General features: G+C 45.5%; 2 protein-coding genes across 12 annotated transcripts in view; both read right to left on the reverse strand.

Annotated features, from left to right (window-relative positions):
- Positions 1–2,603: 2,603 nt before the first annotated feature.
- On the reverse strand, positions 2,604–10,826 carry mybphb (myosin binding protein Hb). Its single transcript, XM_040204580.2, has 13 exons — positions 10,478–10,826; positions 8,987–9,055; positions 8,716–8,850; positions 8,019–8,186; positions 5,947–6,035; positions 5,650–5,842; positions 4,924–5,063; positions 4,664–4,823; positions 4,336–4,472; positions 3,799–3,985; positions 3,638–3,691; positions 2,998–3,029; positions 2,604–2,910 (listed from the first exon to the last, which is right to left on the reverse strand). Exons 1-11 carry the CDS (start codon positions 10,692–10,694, stop codon positions 3,660–3,662), a joined length of 1,527 nt encoding a protein of 508 aa, XP_040060514.1. The 5' UTR covers positions 10,695–10,826; the 3' UTR covers positions 2,604–2,910; positions 2,998–3,029; positions 3,638–3,659.
- A 319-nt stretch (positions 10,827–11,145) lies between these two features.
- nav1b (neuron navigator 1b) overlaps positions 11,146–22,629 on the reverse strand; it is a 54,628-nt gene continuing 43,144 nt past the window's right edge. For 6 of the 11 annotated variants that reach the window (XM_078092872.1, XM_078092875.1, XM_078092874.1 and 3 more), the window contains 16 exons: positions 22,187–22,270; positions 21,642–21,753; positions 21,408–21,529; positions 20,112–20,284; positions 19,533–19,689; positions 19,065–19,257; positions 18,319–18,419; positions 18,115–18,210; positions 17,736–17,904; positions 15,975–16,210; positions 15,714–15,868; positions 15,563–15,634; positions 15,000–15,196; positions 14,760–14,878; positions 14,421–14,618; positions 11,146–14,340 (listed from right to left, as the gene is read on the reverse strand). In XM_078092872.1, coding sequence (XP_077948998.1) covers positions 14,257–14,340; positions 14,421–14,618; positions 14,760–14,878; positions 15,000–15,196; positions 15,563–15,634; positions 15,714–15,868; positions 15,975–16,210; positions 17,736–17,904; positions 18,115–18,210; positions 18,319–18,419; positions 19,065–19,257; positions 19,533–19,689; positions 20,112–20,284; positions 21,408–21,529; positions 21,642–21,753; positions 22,187–22,270 — 2,268 coding nt within the window. In that variant the 3' untranslated portion in view covers positions 11,146–14,256. Of the gene's footprint in view, positions 14,341–14,420; positions 14,619–14,759; positions 14,879–14,999; positions 15,197–15,562; positions 15,635–15,713; positions 15,869–15,974; positions 16,211–17,718; positions 17,905–18,114; positions 18,211–18,318; positions 18,420–19,064; positions 19,258–19,532; positions 19,690–20,111; positions 20,285–21,407; positions 21,530–21,641; positions 21,754–22,186; positions 22,271–22,629 lie in introns of all 11 variants that reach the window. The other 5 variants (XM_078092873.1, XM_078092877.1, XR_013453308.1 and 2 more) reach the window with 4 other exon arrangements.

Genomic DNA, 22,629 nt, shown 5'->3' on the forward strand with positions numbered 1-22,629 from the left:
CATAGAAATGCCAATTATTCGGGCACCCTCAACTCTCTTGAAGGTGTAACTACACCTATCAATATTTATTAAAACACTCAGGTAGAAATTTGATTATTTTTCTGACGGCCAGATTTAAATCTCCTAGTTGATCGAAAATCTCCCGACCCAATCTCTGGTATTGTCTTGTATGAATGAGATCTGAAAATGGGCGTAGTTCATCCGCTCACATCTTTAGCAACTGCGAAGAGTCCTCAGACAGTCCATCCAGCGGATTTGTTAATGAAACAGCAGGAAAGCGCTTTGAAGGCCAGTTTCACCATTACGCTTATTAAACCTTCTGGGGATGTTGCCAGAACCTCTGCCGCAAATAGCAGACCGGCTCCCTTGAAAGGAGGACGGTCCGTTTCTTTGCCTTTGGCGTTAACCTTGACACGACAGCGGCCGAGCGGTGCGTTGCCGCCGATTAGCCCGCCGCAAGAGTCGGAGGCGCTGCATCGCCGGAGCCTCCCGCCTTTTTGTGAACTTCCCATTGCGCTGTGGAGAAAAAACCTTTATTTGGGATCTTTGAGATATTTCGTGATTGCCTGGTGCTGAACTTCATGCCCGTAAATCACAACAGATTGAATCGGCGGCACAGAGATGATTCAGCCGAAAGATTAAAGATGTGCCCGAAGCTCCTTTAATAGAGGTGATCCGGGAAGTCTGATGAGCCTCAAATTTAAAATGACAACGGGGGGGGTGGGGTGGAGGGGGGGGATGCGACAGCTACAGAAATACAGCCGAGCAAAGCTGCCCTGAGGGACGCAAACATTCTCTCAGTGATGAGGATGTAACGTGGTCATGTTTAGCAGAACTCACTTTGGTGTCCTGACATGCTAACACCTGCTAACTAGCACTAAATACAAAGCACAGCTGAGCCTGGTGGAAACACGATTCAGGTATTCGGTCCTAAACTAAGGTGCTGGAGGCTTTTGCCGGATGTCACTGAAGAAAAGTCAAGCGATCACCAAGGCGAGCGATGGTCCATCCTGAGGAGGACACGGCAACCGTAAATGTACCTTCCCACCCGGACTCCCTTGGTCAGTGCCTCTTGGCATTGGAATAATTACCAATAAAAAGTACATTTTCATCATCACAGGAATATATGGCAACAAAAAAAAGCAGGCTCGACATTTTCTTGACAACTCTTGTGAAATGTGAACTTGTATGTACTTTTAGATCGTGTTTAGAAGTGTTCTTCCTCTTATTGACCAAACTACAGCACATGTTTGAAGTTTATCAAATCGCATTAATAGTCCTCCATTTATTACGCAAAACAACTGTACGGTTCCAAAATTGTTATACACATATTAATATTTGTTTGATATATACAGCATATAGCATGTTCACATGTGTCCCACATTGTACATTTTCATTGGAGGATGAATGAGGATGGTGCAGGATCTAAATTAGACAAAGTCTCTCGCTCCCTGACCCTGTTGCAGCATGTCAGCGTCCAGGGAGCCAGCAGAAGTAGGCCTGAGACCCGGCACGGCGCCCAGTCCACAGGTTCAAGTTATCGCCACGACGTAGCAGAGCCACAAAGTCAAAGTGCGACTGGATATTTTTATTAACTGTTTGGATTTGAAGGTAGACAATTGAAAAGTTGTTAAATTACACATCTCATTTTCAAAAGGCAGATGGCGTTGCTCAGTTGTGACACAAGAGGACGCCACACTCAAAGATTCAGTTGGTTATGCAGAACGTCTCCTCACCGTCTCTGTACAGGAATACCAACTTCCGCCTTACAAAACTAACATAAAAGCACATTTAACTGGTTGAGCCATTTGTTTCCCAAAATAACCGGAGCGAGATGGAGTGCGGAGGCTAATTTCGTCCACCTCTGTGTGAACCCATGTGTCTCTGTAACCTGGATATCTCTGGCATCCGGGAACTACATCACTATGCCGGTAATTCAGAGTCCAAATAGCATCAGGATCAGTATTAAGCACTGGTATTATTATACTGGAAGTCCTGGCATACCGGGGGTGCATGCACTTGCGTTTCAACATAATGAATAGTACATTTGTACTTATCTAAACTGGACAAATGAATGGAGCTGAACTCTCTAGATTCTTACTGCTTTGCTGCTAAACGGGCTTCATCCCTTCAGCAGCAGAACTGATTTAATCAATCCAGAGATCAATTGTACAGTTGTTTCCTGATTCATGGTAGCCTGCCAAGATTTTTTTTTATTGTAATAGTTATTTATTATCGTCTATCTTGGTGAAAATGTTTCGGACTGATAATAATAATTTCCATTTATTTTTGTTGAAATATCTCCATATTTTCCTCCTAATTAAGCATATCATTGCATTGTTCTTCCCAGGAAACTTGTTGGAGATTATTAGTGAATTGAATTACACAAAGTCCACGAACTTCCGGATAAACTACATCCACAATTAACACTTTCTTACCGCATTTTATTAATTTCTTATCAAAACTGTACACATATTGAGTTATCTGGAATAATGACTGTTAAGATGAGTACAACTTGTAGTTCTCAACCTTTTGCACACATTAGTCACCTTTATTTTCACTGAAGATTGAAGAACACACTGTATTGGAAAAAAAAACCAAACCAGAAATAGAATTATTTATTGATATAAACACGTAGCTGTTTCAAACAGTGAATTGCTGTAGAAGTCTTGGTGTACGCCCGGTTAGACTGACAATAACTTAGTTGCCATAGGCAGCATCGTTGGGAAAAGGGCCGATCGTGGACATGGATATGGACTTAATAATGTCGAGAACGATTAAAGGCAAAAAGCGACAACAATTGTTCATCATAACACAGGGTGACACTCGGCAGGAGGTCACAGGCAGCGACCCTTTGGTAGTGTGGTCACCGGCCATATATACATCTTCTCCAAGGAATCCAGCAGCTCCCTGCGAAGGACCAGGGAATAATTTAAACATCTTTATTCCTCATTGTTGTTCCCGACCTTTTTTAGCAACGCTAAAAGTGTCACGTACCTTCTGTCGCAAAGGCCTCATTCCTTCTGCTCCTAATTTGGGATCGCAACAGACGAGTGAATCACAACAACAGGTGTTAGAAAGCGTTCAGTACTGCGGCCGTCAAAAACGTGTAGCAGAGCATTTGGCAAAGAGAAAATGTATATTTTTGCATTTATGTGTAACAAAAAAAAACATTATTCAGCAATTATTTATCCGGTACAGTAAAAAATACAGCTTTGCACAGATTAAAGCTGCAACATGTTTAAACCACGTTGGAGTTGCGGCAGTAAGCTGAAAATAAAACGCAGTGTCGCTAAAGGCGGCTGCTGCTGAGTCGATGAAATATGATAAAGTTCTAACCGAATACACGGGGAGCCACTGTGGATTCAATTTATGGGGGGCTAGCTCGCTTGCACTCTTCCTGTGGCAGAGCCCCCCCCCCCCCCCTCCTTCCAAGTTTAGTGCCCTCCATGTAAGGAAAGTAAGTCACGGAGAAGCCAGGCGTCACCTCAGGACCCTTTTAAACCTGTCCGCTATGTCCAGTTTAATTATTGAGCTTTCACTGCATTCATTTCTCTATTATAACCTTGCTGTGCAACTCAACTAGAAGAAACAATTATAGAATTCCACTGTTTTATCATGTACATTTCTTACAGACCTGTGAGCCGGTGAATGTTGACTTATTTCTTCTCTGCATCTGGGCCCGTTGGCTCTGTTTAACACAGAAGGCAATCAGCTATCAGGTCAAAGCTCAAAACACAAGTGAGGCCAGCGCTCCGACTTTAAAATGCATGAATTACATATTCCGCCTTGACTTACGTTTGACCTCCAACTTGCAGCTGACGGTTGCTTCCCCGAGGTTGTTCTTGGCTTTGCAGGAGTACACGCCTCCGTCATAGTTGCCGGGCTTACGGATCTCCAGGGAGCAGATGCCCTGGACGCAGATCTGCCTGTACTTGGGGTCGTCTCCGATGATCATCTGGTTCTTCATCCATATCACCTTGGGCTGCGGAGAGGACAAAAACGGAAAAGAGTTCAGGGGACACTTTTTATTTCACGACCGTCATCTCACCAAACAAACAAGCAGCGCAGACGCCTAGTTTGGGGGTTTTAATGGCACTGACACGCCGAGGACCTACTGGCTCCTCACTGGGAAATGTTACACCTTACGGCCCCCTCCTCCTCCTCGGCTTCAGGCGCAAAGAATACCGCCTCCTGATTGAGACCATCTACTGTTCGCCAGCGTTCTGCAGCCGGCGCGGCCGCTCGGTCAGCAGGCTCACAAGGTGAAGGTCATGCAGATATACAGGTAGCTGTGCAAATGTGTCCCCAAATGACCATTTCTTGTTACTGTACTTTTGGGCTTCCCCTGACGGAGCACAGCAGCTTGGTGCTGTAGCCCACAGTGGTGGCTCTGTCGTTCAGAGAGGTGGTGAACTTGGGCGCCTCGGTGGAATCGCGCTCCTTGTACTCGGGAGGCTTGTAGTCGATACCTGGAGGAAGGAGAGGGGCGAACGTTTTTCACCATTGGGCTCCAAGCTGCTCATCTCAGGGACAAACACGGCTTGTTATTTAGCCACAAAAACGCTTCCTTAATGTTGAGAATGAACCGATCAGCCTACCAGCAGACAACGTCCCGTGTTATTGCACGATTATCATTGAGGGAAGGACAAATGAGAGTTACCTATCTTCAGGATTTGGGCCTCCTCCTTTGCAACAGTGGCCTCCTCGCTTATGCCACACTTATTTTCAGAAAACACTCTGAACTTGTAGGTGTTGCCCATGATGAGGTCGGAGATGGTGGCGTTCATTCTGTGGTAGTGATCCAGCACGGTGAACCAGTCCTGTGGGCACAAAGCAGGAGCAGGTTTTTGAGGATTTACGGTGCGAAAATACTTTCCCATTTATTGGGACTTAAGTTCGCCCCCGAGACTGAAAACTCACTCCGGTTTTTTTGTCGGCCTTCTGGACCGTGTAACCCGTGATGTCTGTGTTGCCGTTGTCTTTGGGCGGAGTCCACTCCAGAGCGGCGTTGAAGCCCCAGGTGTCGACGATCTTCACACTGGCGGGAGGCCCAGGCAGCTCTGTGATCAGCACAACAAAACCACGACGCGCGTTACACCAACCGTTTTTTTAAATGACATCTGACACCGTTTCAATCACGGAAGCGGTAGACGGGCGTCAGACCACCTGGTGCACCGCGGGAAAAACTGCCAAATGGCAGTAAATAAAAATGACATGATCTTGGTAAATGACAAAGCTAGTTGTTTGACATCTGAATGTGCTCACACATAAGTAACTTGCAAATAACATTTCGCGCACATGAATAAACTAAAAATGCATCATTTTCATGACCAATATCATATCGCAATCAGGGTGGACGTGTTTTCCTGCGGCCGGCTGGCGTCACCTTGGAGATTGTGGCACAGAATTTGGATTTGTGTGATCAACGCTGGAGACAACCCGGTGCCAGTAAAAGCTACAAAGCATGTGTTGAGGAAACATGAGCCTGTGCACATTACATTTGGATTCATGACGGCAGGCAGAACATTTATTTTGGTCACTACAGCTGTGGCGTTTCTCATTTATTTGAACTTTTTTTGAAGTGGGCCTATTTCTTTCTCTTTTTTTTTACAATTGCACACGGCACCTTTGGCCTTTCTTACCCACCAACAATTTGCAGGATGAGCGAAGCCTTATCCTCAAAGTCCTCCACCTTGACGCACATCTCGTACACTCCGGAGTCGGCCCTCTCGGCCGTGCGGATGAACAGGATGCTGTCCCTGTCGGTGCTGCGGACGTTCACCCTCTTGTCCAGCGGCTCTCCGTTCTTCAGCCAGCTGACCGCGGGTTTGGGTTTGCCCTGTAAATAAAAAAAAATATATATATATATATATATAAGAATCCAGTTGCGCAATCGCTGCTCATCGTGCATTCAGAGGACGCCGCGGTGGTCTTCTGCCTGACCGTGAAGGGGATGGTCAGGTTGATCTTGTCTCCGACGTTGGCGACGTATCTCTGCCTCAGGTAACGTGGCAGGCGGACCTTGGGACGATCTGGAGAGAAAAACAACCCCAATGGTTGTTTAAGTATCAGTGATCGGTTAAGACTTCATTTTTTGAGTGAACAAAAAAAAAGAAGATTTCATTTGTTTTTGTGAACCCGCAAATCTTGAAGCAAATCCATAAGCCTGCCGGGCTGAACTAAGTCCGTGTGAGCCAGGGAGTCCTCACTGGTGCCACCAAGGTGGGTCCGCGCTTTAACTGCTCGTAAAAGTAAGTCCTTTATCCCGCCGCTTTATATCCGTCTACAGACACAGATCCTGGTGGGGCTTTGTGTAGATTACATTAAAGCTAAATAGCTGCACATTGTGTTTAAGCGTGGGAATCTATAGAAAGCACGACTGGAGGTGTGTGCGTTCAGACGCTTGTCCACACATGTTATATTATGTTATAATACCTTAATAGCATTCAATCAAACTCAGAAATGCAATGTTAGTGGTACTCTAAACCATTCTTTATTAATTTTGTGTAAGCCGACTCTCACAATTGCCTCATTGGGTTGTATTGAGATGCGATAACGCAGGGCATTGGCGAGGAAGGGGATGTGTCTGCATGCAGGAATTTTTAAATCACTTTCAATTTAAAGAAGTGTGATAATATTGCAAGCTAAAACCCCGGTGGCTCATTAAAGCTTCCTTCTATCACACAGACGGTTGGCAACTGTGACGTTTGAAATGATACCCGAGCCCCTCGCCGAAGGGTGATTGGTGAAAAAGATGTGGTTGGAAGCACCACCTGCTGAGCGCAGAGCAGCGACATTTGTCAGGACTCTAAAAAAAGAAAGCGTCCTGCAGAATATCACCTCCCCTCGTGAGCTTCGGTTACTCCCGCTGTCGTCACAAAGCGCCCAAATCAAAGACACATTACGCAGGTAGGAGAAACTCATCCGGTGTGAGAAAGCGGAAGGAAAAAGTGAACGTGCATCTATTTACCAGAACATGGTAAGCGTCTTATCACTTCGTTGGGAGCGCATGAGGCCCAATGGACGTTCTCCCTGTGAAGTCCGCGGCGTGTTTCAGAATAAACACTGAATCTCTGGTGGTGTCATGAGATTTGGGTGTCAACTGAGAGGTAAGCTCCAAATCCGCCGACCCCGACAACCCACTGGAATGTTTTTTTGGAAACCATTCATGAGTTGTTTCTATATGTGGTGGAGCGCCCGCTATGGAAAACACGGCCGTTAACATGGACCAATTGAAATACTGCTGGTCCGGGCCGGGATCGGGTGGCCGTGCCTCCCTCTTCGCCCCCCACATTTGGCGTAACGATGATTTGCGAGTGAGCCGGAGTAACGCGGCTCCTCTTTTATAAAGCCTTCGGGGTGCAGTCATCATTTTAGCAGGAATCACTCTACATTTACGGCGCACACGTAACGCTGTAAAAACCCATCGACTTAACGGGCGTGTAGTTATCGCGCTGCGGTGAGGTGGACCAGCGCGAGGAGGTCACGCTTTGACGGCGTTGGCTCGGCAGGTATGTGCCAACGGGACACGGACAGCTGGGAAAGCTGCTTCAGTTTGACCTGTGCACTTTGCAACCCCCCCCCCCCCCCCCCCTGTAATAAATGGTTCTAATAAACATGAGTCAAATAGCTTCTCCCATGTGAATTTAACTTTACGGATGGATTTAGTTTGCAATTTTTAAATAAACGCTCCCATGCAGAGGTTAAGATCCGGACACATGTGTATTTGTGCACATATTTTAAAATGTTCTGGTTTATCTTAATTTTGGTCTGTGTACCATCTCTGCCACGGTTTCCCTCGTGTTCCTGCTTAAAGGAGGTGCTGAGGTATCATCTACTTGATGCATCTTTCAGCCGCTGTGACACTTCACGTTCCACGCTGCATCTGCTTCTTTTTTTTTTTGTGACAAAGTGGTGCACCAACCAGCTGGTAACTCAAGTAGTTCTCGTGCAGAAAATACTCAATTGAGTAAACGGGTGATGATGTTTGGGACAGATTCCTAAAGGCTTCCTACCGGCGACCTCCTTCACCAGGACGGCCTCCGGCAGGGCGGCGGGCGGGCTGCGGCCGCCGGCGTTCACGGCCACCACGCGGATCTTCAGGCGCTCGCCGGTGGTCAAGTTCTTGATAATGTAGCGGCAGGATTTCTGCAGCTCCTCGTTGGCGGCCTTCCAGTCCTCGGCTGCAGGAGATCACACAGAGATGAACAAAATAAAGAAGGATGAGGCCTGTGACGATAAAGACTGCAGACTGAATGAACACACTACAACGGCTCGTTGCGAGGCCTCGTGCAGGAAACAGTGATTGGGTTTGTCACACGTGGGCATTATTGCAGAATTAGACGGTGGAATGGATGTTCTGCGGGTTCACAGCTCGCCCAGCTCTGCTAAACCGAGCCTCCGTCGCTCCTACTGCTGAAACGAGCTTAGGGCAGTGAGTCTAAAAGCAGGACCTCCAGCCGGACCACAGCGGAGAAATGCCTCCTTCCTTGTAGGGAGAAGTTGGGTAGCTCGTGACATAACGCACTGACACTCGGGGGACAGCTGCAACCCATATGACTGACCCGCATTGCTGGAAAACAGCAATTTCACACGCTGCTGGGCGTATTGCAAGAGCTGCATCTACTTAACAGCGGAGGGGTAATTAAAGTTAATAGAGGTGTACGGATGAACACACAGAATTGACTCCTTTTGCACAGTGCATGGGCTTACTTCCATCCTTGCACACTTCAATGGTGTATCCGTCAAGACCGGAGGCTCCCACGACCTCCGGCTGGCTCCAAATGATAGAAACCGAAGTGTCATTCTTATCCTGGACAAACAGATCCAGCGGGACACTCGTGGGCTCTGCGGACGCCACAAGAAACGTTTCAATCAGAAAACAGTTGAGGGCAGATCTTTTTATTGTCAGTGTAGTAAAAAAAAACGAAAAAGAAGACAAAAGTGATGCAAGTAGCGGTGTCCGTTCAGAAGAGACCTTTACCTTTGGGTGGAGGCGGTGGAGGTGCAGGCTCTTCTGGTGCAGGCGCTTCGGCGGCTTCAGCGCCTTCAGCTGACGTCAAATAGGCATTTTCATAATTATTAGCAGCGTATAACGAGCAGAGCGGAGCCACAGCATCAAATACAATCCAGCTATGTACGTCTCGGCTCTAAAATCCTGACATAAAGGCTGTTTAATCATCTCCGATGTCAGTAGACCAGGAACATGTTCTGTTTTACCCGCAGGTGCCTCAGAGTCAGCAGCGGGAGCGCCATCCCCGGTGGCGGCAGGAGCTGTTACTGAACGTTAGATATTAATTATTAGTGCGTTAAGCAGGTGGGACATGTTCTGACAGACAATAACGTGAGTTTCTGTGTGTGTGTGTGTGCGTGCGTGTCATTCAGTGTCGTTAGCTTTAACGTGAGCGGCAAAGAACCGGGTTCAGGAAGGTTTCTGACGTGGCTCATGTGATTTCTTTACCATCGGCGGGGGCCCGGCAGCGGCTAGAGGTTAGAGGTTACCGTTACAGGTTAGTGAAGTGATCTTTACTGCAGGAGGGGGACTGTTTGACATTGAATTAAACTGAAATACAAGGTGGCCAGTCCAGAGGCATCGGCATTGGATATAAGCGTGAAAAGAAGCACGAGGCAAACTCGTGTCAGAAGACGGATGGAGGACTCGATACTGCTGTTTTAACATCTGCGGGGCCTCGGCAGCGGCTGGTGTTAAGAGGTTAGAAGATATTAGCATTTGCTATTAGTGAGTACATCTTTGAGCGTGGGAGGTTCACGATGTATTATGTATGTTAATACTCTGTTAATATACTCATCAGCGGGGGGCCTCGGCTGGAGGCAACAGGAGGTTCTTTTGTAGGCGCAGAAGCTGATATTAAAGGTTAGAAGGTTTGACACATAACATTTTGAACACGCAACATTTTCAAAATGGTGTATATAAGAGGTTAAGTCTATTTAAATAAAAAATGGGACTAAGCAATAACTGAGACTCCTCTCTGGGTATCATTCCACCTTTATCAGTGGGAGCAGCTGATGCAGATGTAATATTTTAAATGTTAGAGGGAGTAATTACACTTCTAAATGAAACAGATGTTGTTTATATGCGTTATTTATCGCACATTAAACCAGTACACACTGACCATATGCTTCACAACTTGCTTAACGTTCGATGTGGGGGTGGGTTTAATGGTACGATTTGATGATTTGATTGATTTCAAAATCATGCTTTTGATTTCCAGAAGCTTGCAGCAAACAGGTCGTGAGAGTCCAAGCACGCGGTTTCATGCAGTCACAATGCATGTTCCGTGTTGTGTCCCTGGGACTGCTATTCCTCACCAACGGCACCTTTACGCACGGCGCGGGTGTGCGTAAAGGTTACCACGTGCTTACCATGAACAACTTAAAAAAACTAATCCAAGTATCATCCGCTGGAGGAAAAAAAATGCAGGTGTGCTTAATAATCGGTAACTCGCGGCATTACCATCTGGTTTGGCTTCCTCGGCTGGCGGCGCAGCAGGGGCCTCTCCCTCCGCGGGGGCCACCTCGGCAGGTGCAGCCTCGGCCACGGCCGCGGCGGGGGCAGCTTCGGGCTCGGCGGGGGCCGCGGCAGCCGGCTCCGGAGCCGCCGCCGCCGCCTCCTCCTTCTTGGCGGGTTCTTTCTTTGCCGCCTTCTTGATCGGGGCAGGCTTGGACGGCATGTTGGCGGTTGCAGCTAATTCCCAACGTCGACGAAGTCCCTTGAAACTGGATCCAATGCCATCGTTCCAGCGGAGGGAGCTGCTTTATATAGGGCCGAGCAGGTCGAGGCGCCGCCCCCCCCACCCCCCCCAATGGATTCCATGTAACAGACACCGGGCACCAGGTCTGAGTCAGACCCCCATGTCTGTTTGTCTCACTCACCAGCATCATTAACTACTCCAAAACAAGGGCCTAATTAAATTATATATATAGATGGATTCACATTTCCATCGCGCTTCTTCTGCGTATCTCTGAATTATCATTCCGTTATCATAAATATTAAATCCATATATACAAATGTATAACATATATTCAGTCATATTATATTATGTATTCATGATTCCTAAAGCAGATGGTAATTTCAAAACTATCTATCATAGATAACATATAAATATAAAACTGACGCATGAATAAATATAACATGTATTTTATTGATTCCAACAACCAGTGATAGGTGGATGAAAGCCTTCAGAAACATGCCTTATCCATAAACTGGACCCAACTCTGAAGAAATACCCTTTTTCTGTCAAGGATGATTTCTTGGTTTCCCCTCCTTAATGATTGTTGCCGCATCCAGAATGCTGACCTATTTACAACCTTTACAATGATGTCCTGTACAAAATAGAGAAATTAAGTTTTACAAAGGTTTCTTTAGAAAAGACAGAAATGAAATATCAAATATTTTGAGTATTAAAAAGGAAAACATCATCTGGAATGATTTTCCTAAACAATACACTATTGTTAACCTTTTTTTTCCGTCTGGTCACACAGCAATTTTACATGCATTCACAACACTTAGAAACCCTTAACATTTGTACGTCAGTGACATTATATACCGCATAACATTTTTTTGAAATCTCAGTATTGTCCACAACAAGGTTCTCAGAAATATGACTATTCAGCAACCTGTATTGGCCTAAAGAGATCAGCTTAATCTCGTTATCTGCTTCGATTCGACGTGGAGTTCACCGATGACGTGCTGATTCTTCCGAACTGCTTCATTTCTCACTACGTCGTCTTTCTAACAACATCGATAAACCCTGTTTGTAACCCGACGGCAAACAAAGCCTCCTCTCTTCAAGGCTCAGTACCACCTGCGGAAAAAAAACAAGCACACACACTTTTGTCCTGTAAGTGCAATTTAGGCCAAATCAAGAAGTCGAAGACAGACCAGTTGAAAACACGCTGCGTTTGCTCACGACAATCAGGCATTTTATGCGTGCCGACACCAGTAGAAGTTGCTGCATAGTCCCGATTCACTAGTAAGCAAACACAAATCACAGCTACTACCGCGCAACAGGCACGACGACCAGTGAATGAGATGAGGAGCTCGAGCTGATGGCTTTAGTTAACCTGCAGAGACAGACCAGGGTTGGTAGTCCAATACCTGAAATATTTACAATAACTGACGTTATTCTCCGTTGGCATGTGACCGGCGTGACAGTCATAGGCCATTTTGAATCTTTTTGCTCTTCGAGGTCTTTGAATCTTCTTTTTTGTTGTTGTTGTTGTTGTAGTAAACAGATGCCCAATCAGAGCTGCAGATAAGCTTGAAGTGTTGTTGTCAGCCTCAGGAAAACAGTGCAGTAACGAAGCAACTAGCAGCTCAGCATTTCAAATTGGACTTTCGTATCACAAAAAGTGGTGTGACATTCATTGCATGGTTTATGTACATGTGACGTGTTGTCTGAGTACCTAAACAATGACACAGTTTGGGAAGGACAGATTGTTGTTTTTTTTGACCACATGCCACTTACTCCATTCGGCCGTCTTTACAAAAATCTACACAAAAAGGTGTTTACATCTTTTGCTTTTTAATCATTCTTCGGAAAACAAACCTCTCTCCATGAAAACGTTGTTACAGTCTTGTACCCAAAGTGTTGAGTCTTGTACTGGAATATGACTACCGTATGTTATCACGGCCCATTCAATGGTTGACATGACTACACTGCAAAATAGCATCCAGATCCAGTTCACATTACTTTAGCTTCAGAAGGTTCTACTGTATGACGCAACACTCTAACCTGAAAGGCTATGTGATCTTTAATCAGCACCGGAGCACCAGAAGCACCTAAATGATGATAATAAGGATGAGAATGAGACCTTTCTCTGTTTTAGTCTGTTGCTGCAGTGTTGTATATAAGAATGGGCGTACGTACAGTAGATAGCTTTAAAGTAAGACTTAAAGTGTTATGCATCCGAGCTTTGTGATCAAGGACTTCTTTAAATGCACCAACTAAATGATTTGTACTGTTAAATGGTTGTTCTTCTATACATTCATTGTTGAACTTAAACCTCTAACATGACATGTCAATATGCGTGATTAAAGTACAGTATTTGGTTTATTATATTAGATATTTGCACCAACTAATATTGATGAAATAACTGATGTAGCCTGATTGCATTTACATAATATATACAGTAGCTACTCTGAATCTGGGGGGAAAGCTACACTTTCCTAGGTAAATATGTAGAAAAAAAATCTGAATAGGATTCAAATAGCCTCTGCTTGATCTGTCTAGATGGTGTTTGTTATGCTTTATTGTCCCTGTGTAATACGTTTTTAATACCTGATATATACGGCAACATTAGTGACACTTGGTGAACATAAAGCAGTTCATGAAAGTACACAAAGTACTTGTAAAATATGGAGCTGTACAGCAACAGAGTGATGAACTCACATCACTAATAAATAGGTTTTGTTTTATGCAAAAGAGTATGACAGCAAGTTAAACCTTTTTTTACTTATTAAACCATACTAAGCGTAACGAGGACTTATGTGAAAAAATACACTGAGAATTGATCATAGCATTTTTTTTATATTGTAAAAACAAAAAAGATTATGAATCTGAATAAATAATGCAGAGAAATGAAAAAATAACTGACTCCTGACAGCCACAGCTGGGGGGATAGTGATAAGAGCACCAGTATTCCCTGCTGAAGTTGAGGTGACATTTACGTCTGTTCTTAAGGCATTTTATATGTTTCACCTGCTCGGGTTGTAAAGTTCAGGCTTGCATAAGTATAAGATGTGGCCTTGAAAGACGTATACAGTAGATATGTACCAAAGAACCATAAATAGTAGCATCGGCAGTGCTGTCATACTTTTTTCCAAAATGAGTTCATCAAAAACAGCTGATGTTGGTAAGCGCTCCATATCCCATGATGCACGCGTGCTGTGGAAGTCACCTGAAGTCTGAGGTGCTGAGACGACTCTTTGTGATCTTTTAGCACCAATCTGAGACGACCGTGATCGCCAACGTGGTGGTAAAACAATCTGAACCAGAGTGAATGTCATCCAGTCAAATATATAGTAAAGTAAGAGATTATAGTCTTTTGAAAATACAGATTTTTTTGGTTCGTAAGTATGATCTAGTTTTACTCCTAACTTACTACGTGAGGTTGAAATCACCAAATATTAAATTCTTTTTGGGTAACTTGTTCCTGAACGAGTACCGCATCATCACAACGGACACAAAACATGAAGGTTGAAGTGCTAACTGTTAGTTGTGAGCTTTGTGTTCAAAGATTAGGCAGGCCAGGCTCCTCTTTGTCTGGGGATTCAATGTAATTTGCAGCCTCTTGAAGTTTCAAAAGCATCGCCATCTATAACAAAGGAGAGAGGTTTGAGAAATCGGCCTTCCCACAACGATCCGTCCCGTTTTTCACAAAGCGGGCCTTCTCACCAGAGGATCAGAATCCATGGAGCTGGGTGGCGTCTCCTTGTGGGGCCTCTCATCGCAGAGTTGACCGGGGCTGCTGGAGCCAATGCTGGGGGGAGGCAAGTGGAACAGCTTTGCCTGGTCCTGCTGGGCAGAAGGCCAGGGCAGGGTGCCCCGCACCCACTCCACCGGGTCCTCCCACACCGCCTTCTGGCCGTGGACCTGAAGTGTCACAACATACCAGGACGGTAAAATTAGAGCCCAATATTTCCTGGGAAAGGGGGAAACCTGCAGCAGTCCTTAAAGAAGAACCTCGTAACAGCTAAAGACCGTGAACTGGATTTGTTGGCTGCGTTTTGTCACCTTGATGCCGTCCTTGGCCCCCTCTTGCAGGTAAGGAATGATAGAGTGGTTCCAAAGGTCAATGAACCACGATCGAAACTCGTCCACCGTGACTGGACAGGACAGGAAAAAGCAGGGGCCTGAGGAGGGGAAGGAAGAGCACATTCACACAAATAAAGTTCTCAATATTCCATCCGAAATGGAAAAAAAAAGCAGCTTTCTCGAGGTCACGCCCCGTCCTGATATGAGAGGGACTCATACCGATGAGGAAGTCCGACGTGCTGTGCTTCTCCAGGAAGGCATGCAGATGATACCACAGTTTGGGCACCCAGTCCAGCACCCTGATCAGGTCCTCGTTGGTCAGGCTTCTCTCGTCCTCCGACTCCATCAGCTTCCGGTGCAGGTACCGCACCAGGAAGCCGTTGGCCGGCTCCACATTGTTGGAGAAGGTCACCATTCTAAAACGGTGAAAGGAACAAGCAAGAAATCATATTGAAATACATCAGCAAGTTCTTATTTTGGTCTCGTTCCATTTCGTGTGCTATATCCTCTCCCTTCATCAATGTGACAGCATCACTAAAACAGCCTGTCGTAATATATTTGATATGGTTGAATGTCGTTTTGATTGTTGGGTCCAACAATTTATTTGGGTTTTTGCTTTTTAAGGGGAAAACTGTATGATTTTTACTATTTTCAGCAGTGGGGAAACAAGTTGGTTGAATAATCTCTTCACATAGGGGCTTCCAATCTAACTTCAATATAATTAGGACACAATCAACCAGAACATTAAAGACAGTCCTTCCCCGACCGTTCCTTTGACCAACCTGAAGCTGAGATGGAGGCCGTGGTTCGCGATCATCTTCACAGGCTGATTGCTCGTCCCAATGATGTAAGGACTGAGTAACGAGAACGATTTCACAGTTACGGTCAGGTTAACCATCACATGAATACTCGGTCCGTGCACGTGGAGCTTACCATTTGTGATATTTGCACGTGAGAGCACCATTGACCAGTTCGCTGATGGAAGCAGGCCCGTGAATATCATCCAGAATAACGACAAGCGGTATTTCCGACGTGCTGCTTTCCCGATCGATTTGATTGGCCAGGTTGGAAAGATAAAGCTGCAGATCCTGTGGAGAGAAAAAAAAAGGGAAAAATAGAGAGAAACGGGGATGACGGGGGATCAGAACAACCCGCTGGTGAACCGCAACATACGAGTCGTCCTCCTTCTGTCACCTTGCATGACTGGCGGTGCATGTTGAAAGTGACCACGATGCCGTCGGTGACCTCGCGGGCGCTTCGGTCCACCAGGTACTCGGCCAGCCGGGAAGCGAGGTAGCTCTTCCCCGTTCCGCTCGGTCCGGACAGGATGAGCCGGCGGTGTTTGAGCAGCAAACTGATGTAGTGTTGCATCATGGGTTTAGGAATGAGCGTTTCGAATACCAGGCTGTCCACACACTTCTCCTTCAAACCTGAACGCAGTGCAGACGAGAGAGAACGGACCGTGTTGATTGGGCATGAACCCAAGTGGGATTCTTGATATTTGTATTGATTGTCAAAGGTCAACGCGTCCCGACCGGCGGCATTGTTGCAGAGATTTAGCGCCCACGCTTTGGCTGCCCAAAGGTAATATCTGTCAGCACTGCTGGTTATTCGCACTTAGAGCTACCCGCCCGGCTTATCGGTCTCCATGCTGCCGTGGAGACATTAGATATACTTTTTTATCAGGATAATGTAGAAACCAAAAAGACTCTACAATAGAAATCCGAGGAGCTTGGGTCAGATGTTGTGCAAACAGATTCACGTCTCCTTGCATGTCCTTTAAAAGCAACATGGAGTTTGAGCATTATGCTCTCAAAATAACTGCATCAAGTCTGTGTGGCCCCCCCCCCCCCCGGCCCTCCACCAGCCCGAAGGAGTCTAACGCTCCGCCTTAGCATCCAAGGGGCCCATGTGTCTGAGGCCCGTTGACCAGCTGGGCTTTGCTGGGCTGGGATCATGTTACCCAGAGTCCTGTCAGGACTGTTGCTCTACTTCGCTCCCTGCATTCCTTCCTGCAAAAGGTCCATCAACTACTCATTAACAGCTCTGGTTCAGAGTCACTGATGGGCTGTGCATATGTGCAACGCCCACCATGAAACTGTATGAAATACAATACAAATATAGACGTCACGCAAAGCTGTACTAGTGATGGGAAGGTCAAGCCTGTAAGTACAATTTGATCAAATCAAAGAAATATGAGCCAAATCGGAGCCAAACAGCAATGGAGACGGAAAAGTTCCAATTCAGCGCGATAAACCGACAGGCATGAGGATTTAGAACGAGCTGAGACTTGGATTAGACGGTTAAACTCCTCAGATATACACTTCACAACAGCTAATGTGGTTGACACGAGAAACCTGATTAGGTATCCCTAAACGTATCGCGTGTGTGAGGACACAAGCTTTGATGAAAAGATTCGTGGTGCACGAATGGAGAAGATGGGACGTTTGAAAATGGAAGCCGGACCGACTCCAAACAGGCCAAACACTTTAGCATGTTTATTTCATCAGCCCAAATTCTGCTTGAACTGGAGTTAAAAAAAAAGGGCCAAACTCCAGGTTTTGACAGATCTCTGAAGTCGTCACTATTTCATCCTTCCATTTAGTTGCCGCTATAAATAGAGCAAACAAAAGTGTTGGCACTCAGCAGAGAAATAAACGTCTGTCCTCGTATGTGACAGCCTCCCCCGCTCTTAGAATTTAAATTCCTGCCCTCTGGATTCCAGCCGAGACACCATTAGCAGAAGACTAACTGGATTCATACTCTCATCCATCAGCATTACGCATCTCCCCGCTTTTTTTTCCCTCCACTAAGATTGTAACCTCTCACTCTTTGTGTGTTCACCTTTCACTCTTGTATCTATTTTTCTAGTATGTTTGTGTCTTTCTTTTGTCCACCTTTTCGCTTGTGTGTCTTGCTCTGTGTAGCTTTCACACACCACATTTCTCCACAGACCTTTGAGGGCCACTGTGATGCTACTGGGGCCTCGGGACATGCAGCGAGACGGCTGCGTCTCCGGAGATTCTCCTCCCAGCACTCTCTTGATGTGGCCCATACTGTAGCTGTAGATGGACTCTGTGGACAGGCCCAGACTTGACGTGGGGTCCACCTTGGCGATGTACACCTGGAAAAAAGAGAGGTGATTACGTTGGGTTTCACAGCGAGCTAACTACCCGACGCTTGTGAGAGGCATCTTAGTTTCCACCAGTGGGCAGTTGAGGACGCGACAGCGTGCTAAATTTAATTTAACAGCTGAGACGTGCTGGACGCAGACGGCACATGCAGTCCTAGGACACCTCGCAGTGTTGAAAGTTGTCAAAAGAAGGGGACTCACCTTGAAAGCTTGGCTTACTGCAGAGTCCAGCATGGGCCAGTCCATCCTGCCGTTCACCCTGACGGTGCCGACGAAGAAATCCTTCTGTTTGACCTCCTGTCAACGTGAAAGTGAGGCGAACAGATGAGACGTGTGACGTAGATTCGGAAAACCACGTTTAGTCGGCCGGAAGGAGGCAAGGTGACGAACGTCAAACGCGCTTACGTCTTTGAAGACGTGTAAATCCGCGACGCAAATCACCACCCGAACACGGTGCTCGTCCCTCTGGGAGGAAAGACTGAGAGAGTCGGCAAAGAAGACGTCTGCTGAGGAGAGGAAAACAAAAAGAAAGTATCTGTGACACAAGTTAAAGAAAAAATATGTAATATTACAAGGATATTGCTTTTATATTAGTCATTTTTTGTGCAAATTAGTAAACTGTGAAGGGAAGACAAAACAAGCTGAAGGACGACGCAGAATGGGTACCTGACCTTACAAGCACAAGGAGTGCACTATATTTTAAGTAATATAATTTGACATTTTATTGCCGTAACTTGACAGAAAGTGCAGAATAATAATATATTTTTTTTTTTATTGTGAAATTGCTCGTAGATGCACATGGACAGTAGATAGATGAGTTGATTTATAAGGCAAGAAGTGTCTCTTCTTTATTCAAATGTAAACTACATCTGAGTAACAGTATGAAATCAAAATGCTTGTATTAGACATTTGAACATAAAGTATAATACAATTAGTGGGCCAGTGTGTTTCTAAAATAGCACTCTGATAACTTCACATCTACGTACTTGCTATTCTCGCTGTAGGTTCACGACCACATTAATCAAAGTCAATATATTATAAATCCCCTGTGTGTCCGTAACATTTAATCCGAGTGCTATGAGCACTATAAGTCTTTCACACTGGTGACACCATTCTGACACATTGTCAGCATTGCAGCGCCTGAAGCGTACCGGAGCTGCTCCCCTCACTCGGCCCTCTGCTGTAGCTCTTGGGCATCGCTACGGACTGCCGAGGCGATGAGCTTCCCAGAGCGGTCAGGCCTGAGGACTGGGACGCGGAGCTGGAGGGTCCAGGGGACGGACACGGAGACAGGCCGCCTATCTTCAGATGGTCGTTCTCGGCCTTCAGGTTCTCCACCGTCGACTACCGACAAAAGGCACAGCAGTGAGGAACCATCCCTCCATTATACAGCACAACTCCAGTAGGAAGGATTTTTTTTCTGAATATAAAGGGGCGTATGTGGTGGAAAAATGATATTTAACATCACCAACAAAAAAAGCAGCACAAAACTACTCCTTACGCAAACTTTTCTTTGACCTACATATTTGCAGAGTGAAGGCAAGCCGAGTTTAGAGGGACGACATTTTTCCGAAGGGGAAAAATAACATCAAACATCAAAGGAAACATATCACTCGTACCTGCATGTTGGTCATGGCGTCCTGCAGCTGCTCCAGCTGATGGGCGGAGCTCAGAGCCTCCAGGCGCACGTCGGTCAGTTTGCGCTCCTTCTCCCAAAGCTCTGAGCGCAGTTCTGTTACCACCTTATCGTCCCCCACCTCCAGTCCGTCACACAGTCTGCAGATCATCCGTTCAAATAAGCCAGAGATGTGAGGCAAGCGGCAAGGAGGATATTTCACATGTGGAATTAAAGAATAACTTTGGTCATTCTCAACCAGAGATCCTGTTTTCACATGCGTTTGTGTCTAAGAGACATTTTTTGAAATTGGTCAAACAAATGAGGGATACAGCTGCAGAAGGCTGCGGTTAAAGATGAACCACAGCCTCAGACTGCGGGTGTGTGTTAAATGTCTGACAGCATTATGGAAATGACAGCATGGAAAAATAAAAGATTTTCCTGCAGCATTCTCACACTAAAATAATAATGATATTAATAATTTGCCAAATATGAATTATTAACATACTTTTCGACAATGACATCGAATGCATCCCTATGTGCTGTTGGACCGTTTAATAGATTATTCCAGGGGGAGCTTTACCCGGAGGATGAGGTCGAGGACTTCATCGACAGTGGGCGGTTGTTCCCGACGTGGTGGACTTTAGGGGAGGACGGTGCAGAGGATTCTGGCGTGGATATTTCCTCAATGTCAGCATACGGCCCAGACTGCTTGGAGCCCTTCTTACTGAAGGCCTTGTTGAAGGAGCTGCGTAACTGTACAAGAAAGAGACGTGTGGCGGAGATCAACGATAGAAAATCTACAACAGAGTGTAATTCAACTGACAAACAATGGTGTGAACTGCATTTATGAGTTGTCCTCTCCATCAGTTATGCTTTGAGATAAAGTACACAAACCATGATTCTGTAATGTTGTATAAAAAAAAAAAGTTTAATATGATCAAATTCAAGTGATTATTAAGTTTAAAAAGAGGCAGACAAGAGTTTCCAAAGGTTTCACAAGTATGACTCATAGCGTGCATGCAGGCTGGAGAAGGGGAATGGGTTCATATTTACTGTCACTCACTCACCTCAAAGACCTAAAATAAAAAGCAGGGCAGCATGAGGGAGAGACCAGAGTCATACTTAATAACAGACTTGGAACCAGATAGGACGAGAGAGACACACATGCAGGAATAAAACGAGAGCCGGGATTGATTCATTTCTATCTTTCCCTTATCCACTATAATGTATGTATGTATGTAAATGTGTAGAACTTCTAAAACCCATTATGTTATTGTATAAATGTTTGGTTTATTATTTATTTATGTTAAATTAGTATTATTCATTTAAAAAAAGCCTTTTTAGCAACATGTATTGCCCTTATTGTTCGGTATGAACATGTGACAAAGATCCTTTGAGGCTGAATAAGTTTGAAGTTTGATGAATGACATTCATGAGGTGCACCTTGATCGGGAAATGGTTCTTCAGAGTGACGCCATAGAAGAACCATTTTAGGTTCCAGTAAGAACCTTCCAGACCAGGGTTATTTAAGGAAGCAGTTTAAAGAACCCACTAGTGCCCACAAACCACAACCTTTCTGGTTCTTTAAAGAACCCGAAGAACCTCTGTTCTTCATGAACTACAAAAAAATATTTCCAAACCAAATAGAAAGTCAGCCATTTTGAGCTTAATGGTGCACGTTAGCTAGCAGCTAAGAGCGTGTTATTTTCATAAACAGGCGTATCGTCCCCCACCATCAAATGTCCAGGTAGAACCGTTCTTTTCTGTGTTTACCCGATCAGCTACAAACACGTTGAGCGGTTCCACTCACGTTTGATAACGTCAACACTGACAAAACTCTGACACCCCCAACAGAGTTGTGCCTCTGTGTTCTCACCCAGCTCTTCTTCTTCTTCTTCTTGGCCTCCTGCTCCTTCAGGCTGCCCATACTCGAGTGGCTGGTGTTGCTGGTGAGGCTGGAGATGCTTTCAGACGAGTTCTGCCGATTGATCTGCGGTGCTGAACACCAGGACAAACAGAGAGAGACGTTCGTTGGTGAGACGGAAGCTTTTGAAATTCCTCCCTTTGCTGGCGTTTGGAGCTTTTTGTACATCCACAAAATGTTCTGTACCTGGAGGTTCCATTTCCGGGGCGGCGAGGGCCCCGTGAATGATTTCTTGGGCCTCTGTGTTTTTGACCCTCAGGACCTCGATGGTATCCTTCAGCTCGGTGAGCTCAGAGTCCTGAAGAAGGAACATATTATGGATGCACTTGGTGTTTTTCTGCTGGCTGCTTTCTGTGAAAATCTTTAAGCTGTGTTTGCTGTTTAGTTTGTTAAGTATATACTGTATCTCTGTTTATTTTGGTGCTTGTGTAAATGAGATTTAAAATGTGAATGGGATTAACCTGACTAAAGTTAAATATTTGGAATAAAGCTTTCAGCTACAATATGTGTCGAGTGACTATGAGCATTGTGGAAATTCTGCATTAGAAAAAAAGCAAGCAAGTTGCCAGGACAACTGTGAATCTAATACAAAGCAGTTGAATGATTATTGGACCAAAGGTTTCGTGTATTTGTGAAGGATGTACGAACACAATTGCTTTTCCTTCTTACATCAATAAAATGTAAACCGTCACAAATGTCTCAGTGGGTTTAACAGCTGTTGGGACTAATACCTTTTGATCCGAGCAGACCGACAGGGTCTCCAGACGTGCCGTCATCAGCGCCAAACTCTGTTCAAACGCTGCTACCAGATTAGCCTTTAGAGGAAGACACAGAGGAGGGGGGAGAGAGAGAGAGAGCGATAGACAGAGAGGGGAGGTCGAGACAAGAGGTACGTATGAGTCATACGGCTGCATCGAATCGGCCAAACGCTCACAGCACGTCAAGCAAATGGCTTTCCCCATCTGCTGGGAGAGGAGGGAGGGGATGGAGCAGTGCACAGCTGTGGATGATGTCAGTGATGGAAGAGGACATGAGCTTGTTGGGGGTGAGGGATGGCAGGGGCGTGACCAATGTCGTCAACCTCCTGTAGCATGTTCGACCTTTAGGTTAAGACGTCTCATACTGTTCGGGCAGGTTTTGTTTGAATTTGGCGTCAGATAATCTTATAGTAGGA

Source organism: Gasterosteus aculeatus, chromosome 17, assembly GCF_964276395.1.
Source record: "Gasterosteus aculeatus chromosome 17, fGasAcu3.hap1.1, whole genome shotgun sequence".
Lineage (NCBI taxonomy): Eukaryota > Metazoa > Chordata > Actinopteri > Perciformes > Gasterosteidae > Gasterosteus > Gasterosteus aculeatus.

Excerpts from the sequence above, each read along its gene's own strand:
- mybphb (XM_040204580.2), bottom strand. The coding sequence starts at position 10,694 with ATGCCGTCCAAGCCTGCCCCGATCAAGAAGGCGGCAAAGAAAGAACCC. Across the intron at positions 4,473-4,663 it reads GGCCCAAATCCTGAAGATAG|GTATCGACTACAAGCCTCCC; the intron begins GTAACTCTCATT and ends TCCTTCCTCCAG. Across the intron at positions 3,692-3,798 it reads CTGCAAGTTGGAGGTCAAAC|AGCCAACGGGCCCAGATGCA; the intron begins GTAAGTCAAGGC and ends TGTGTTAAACAG.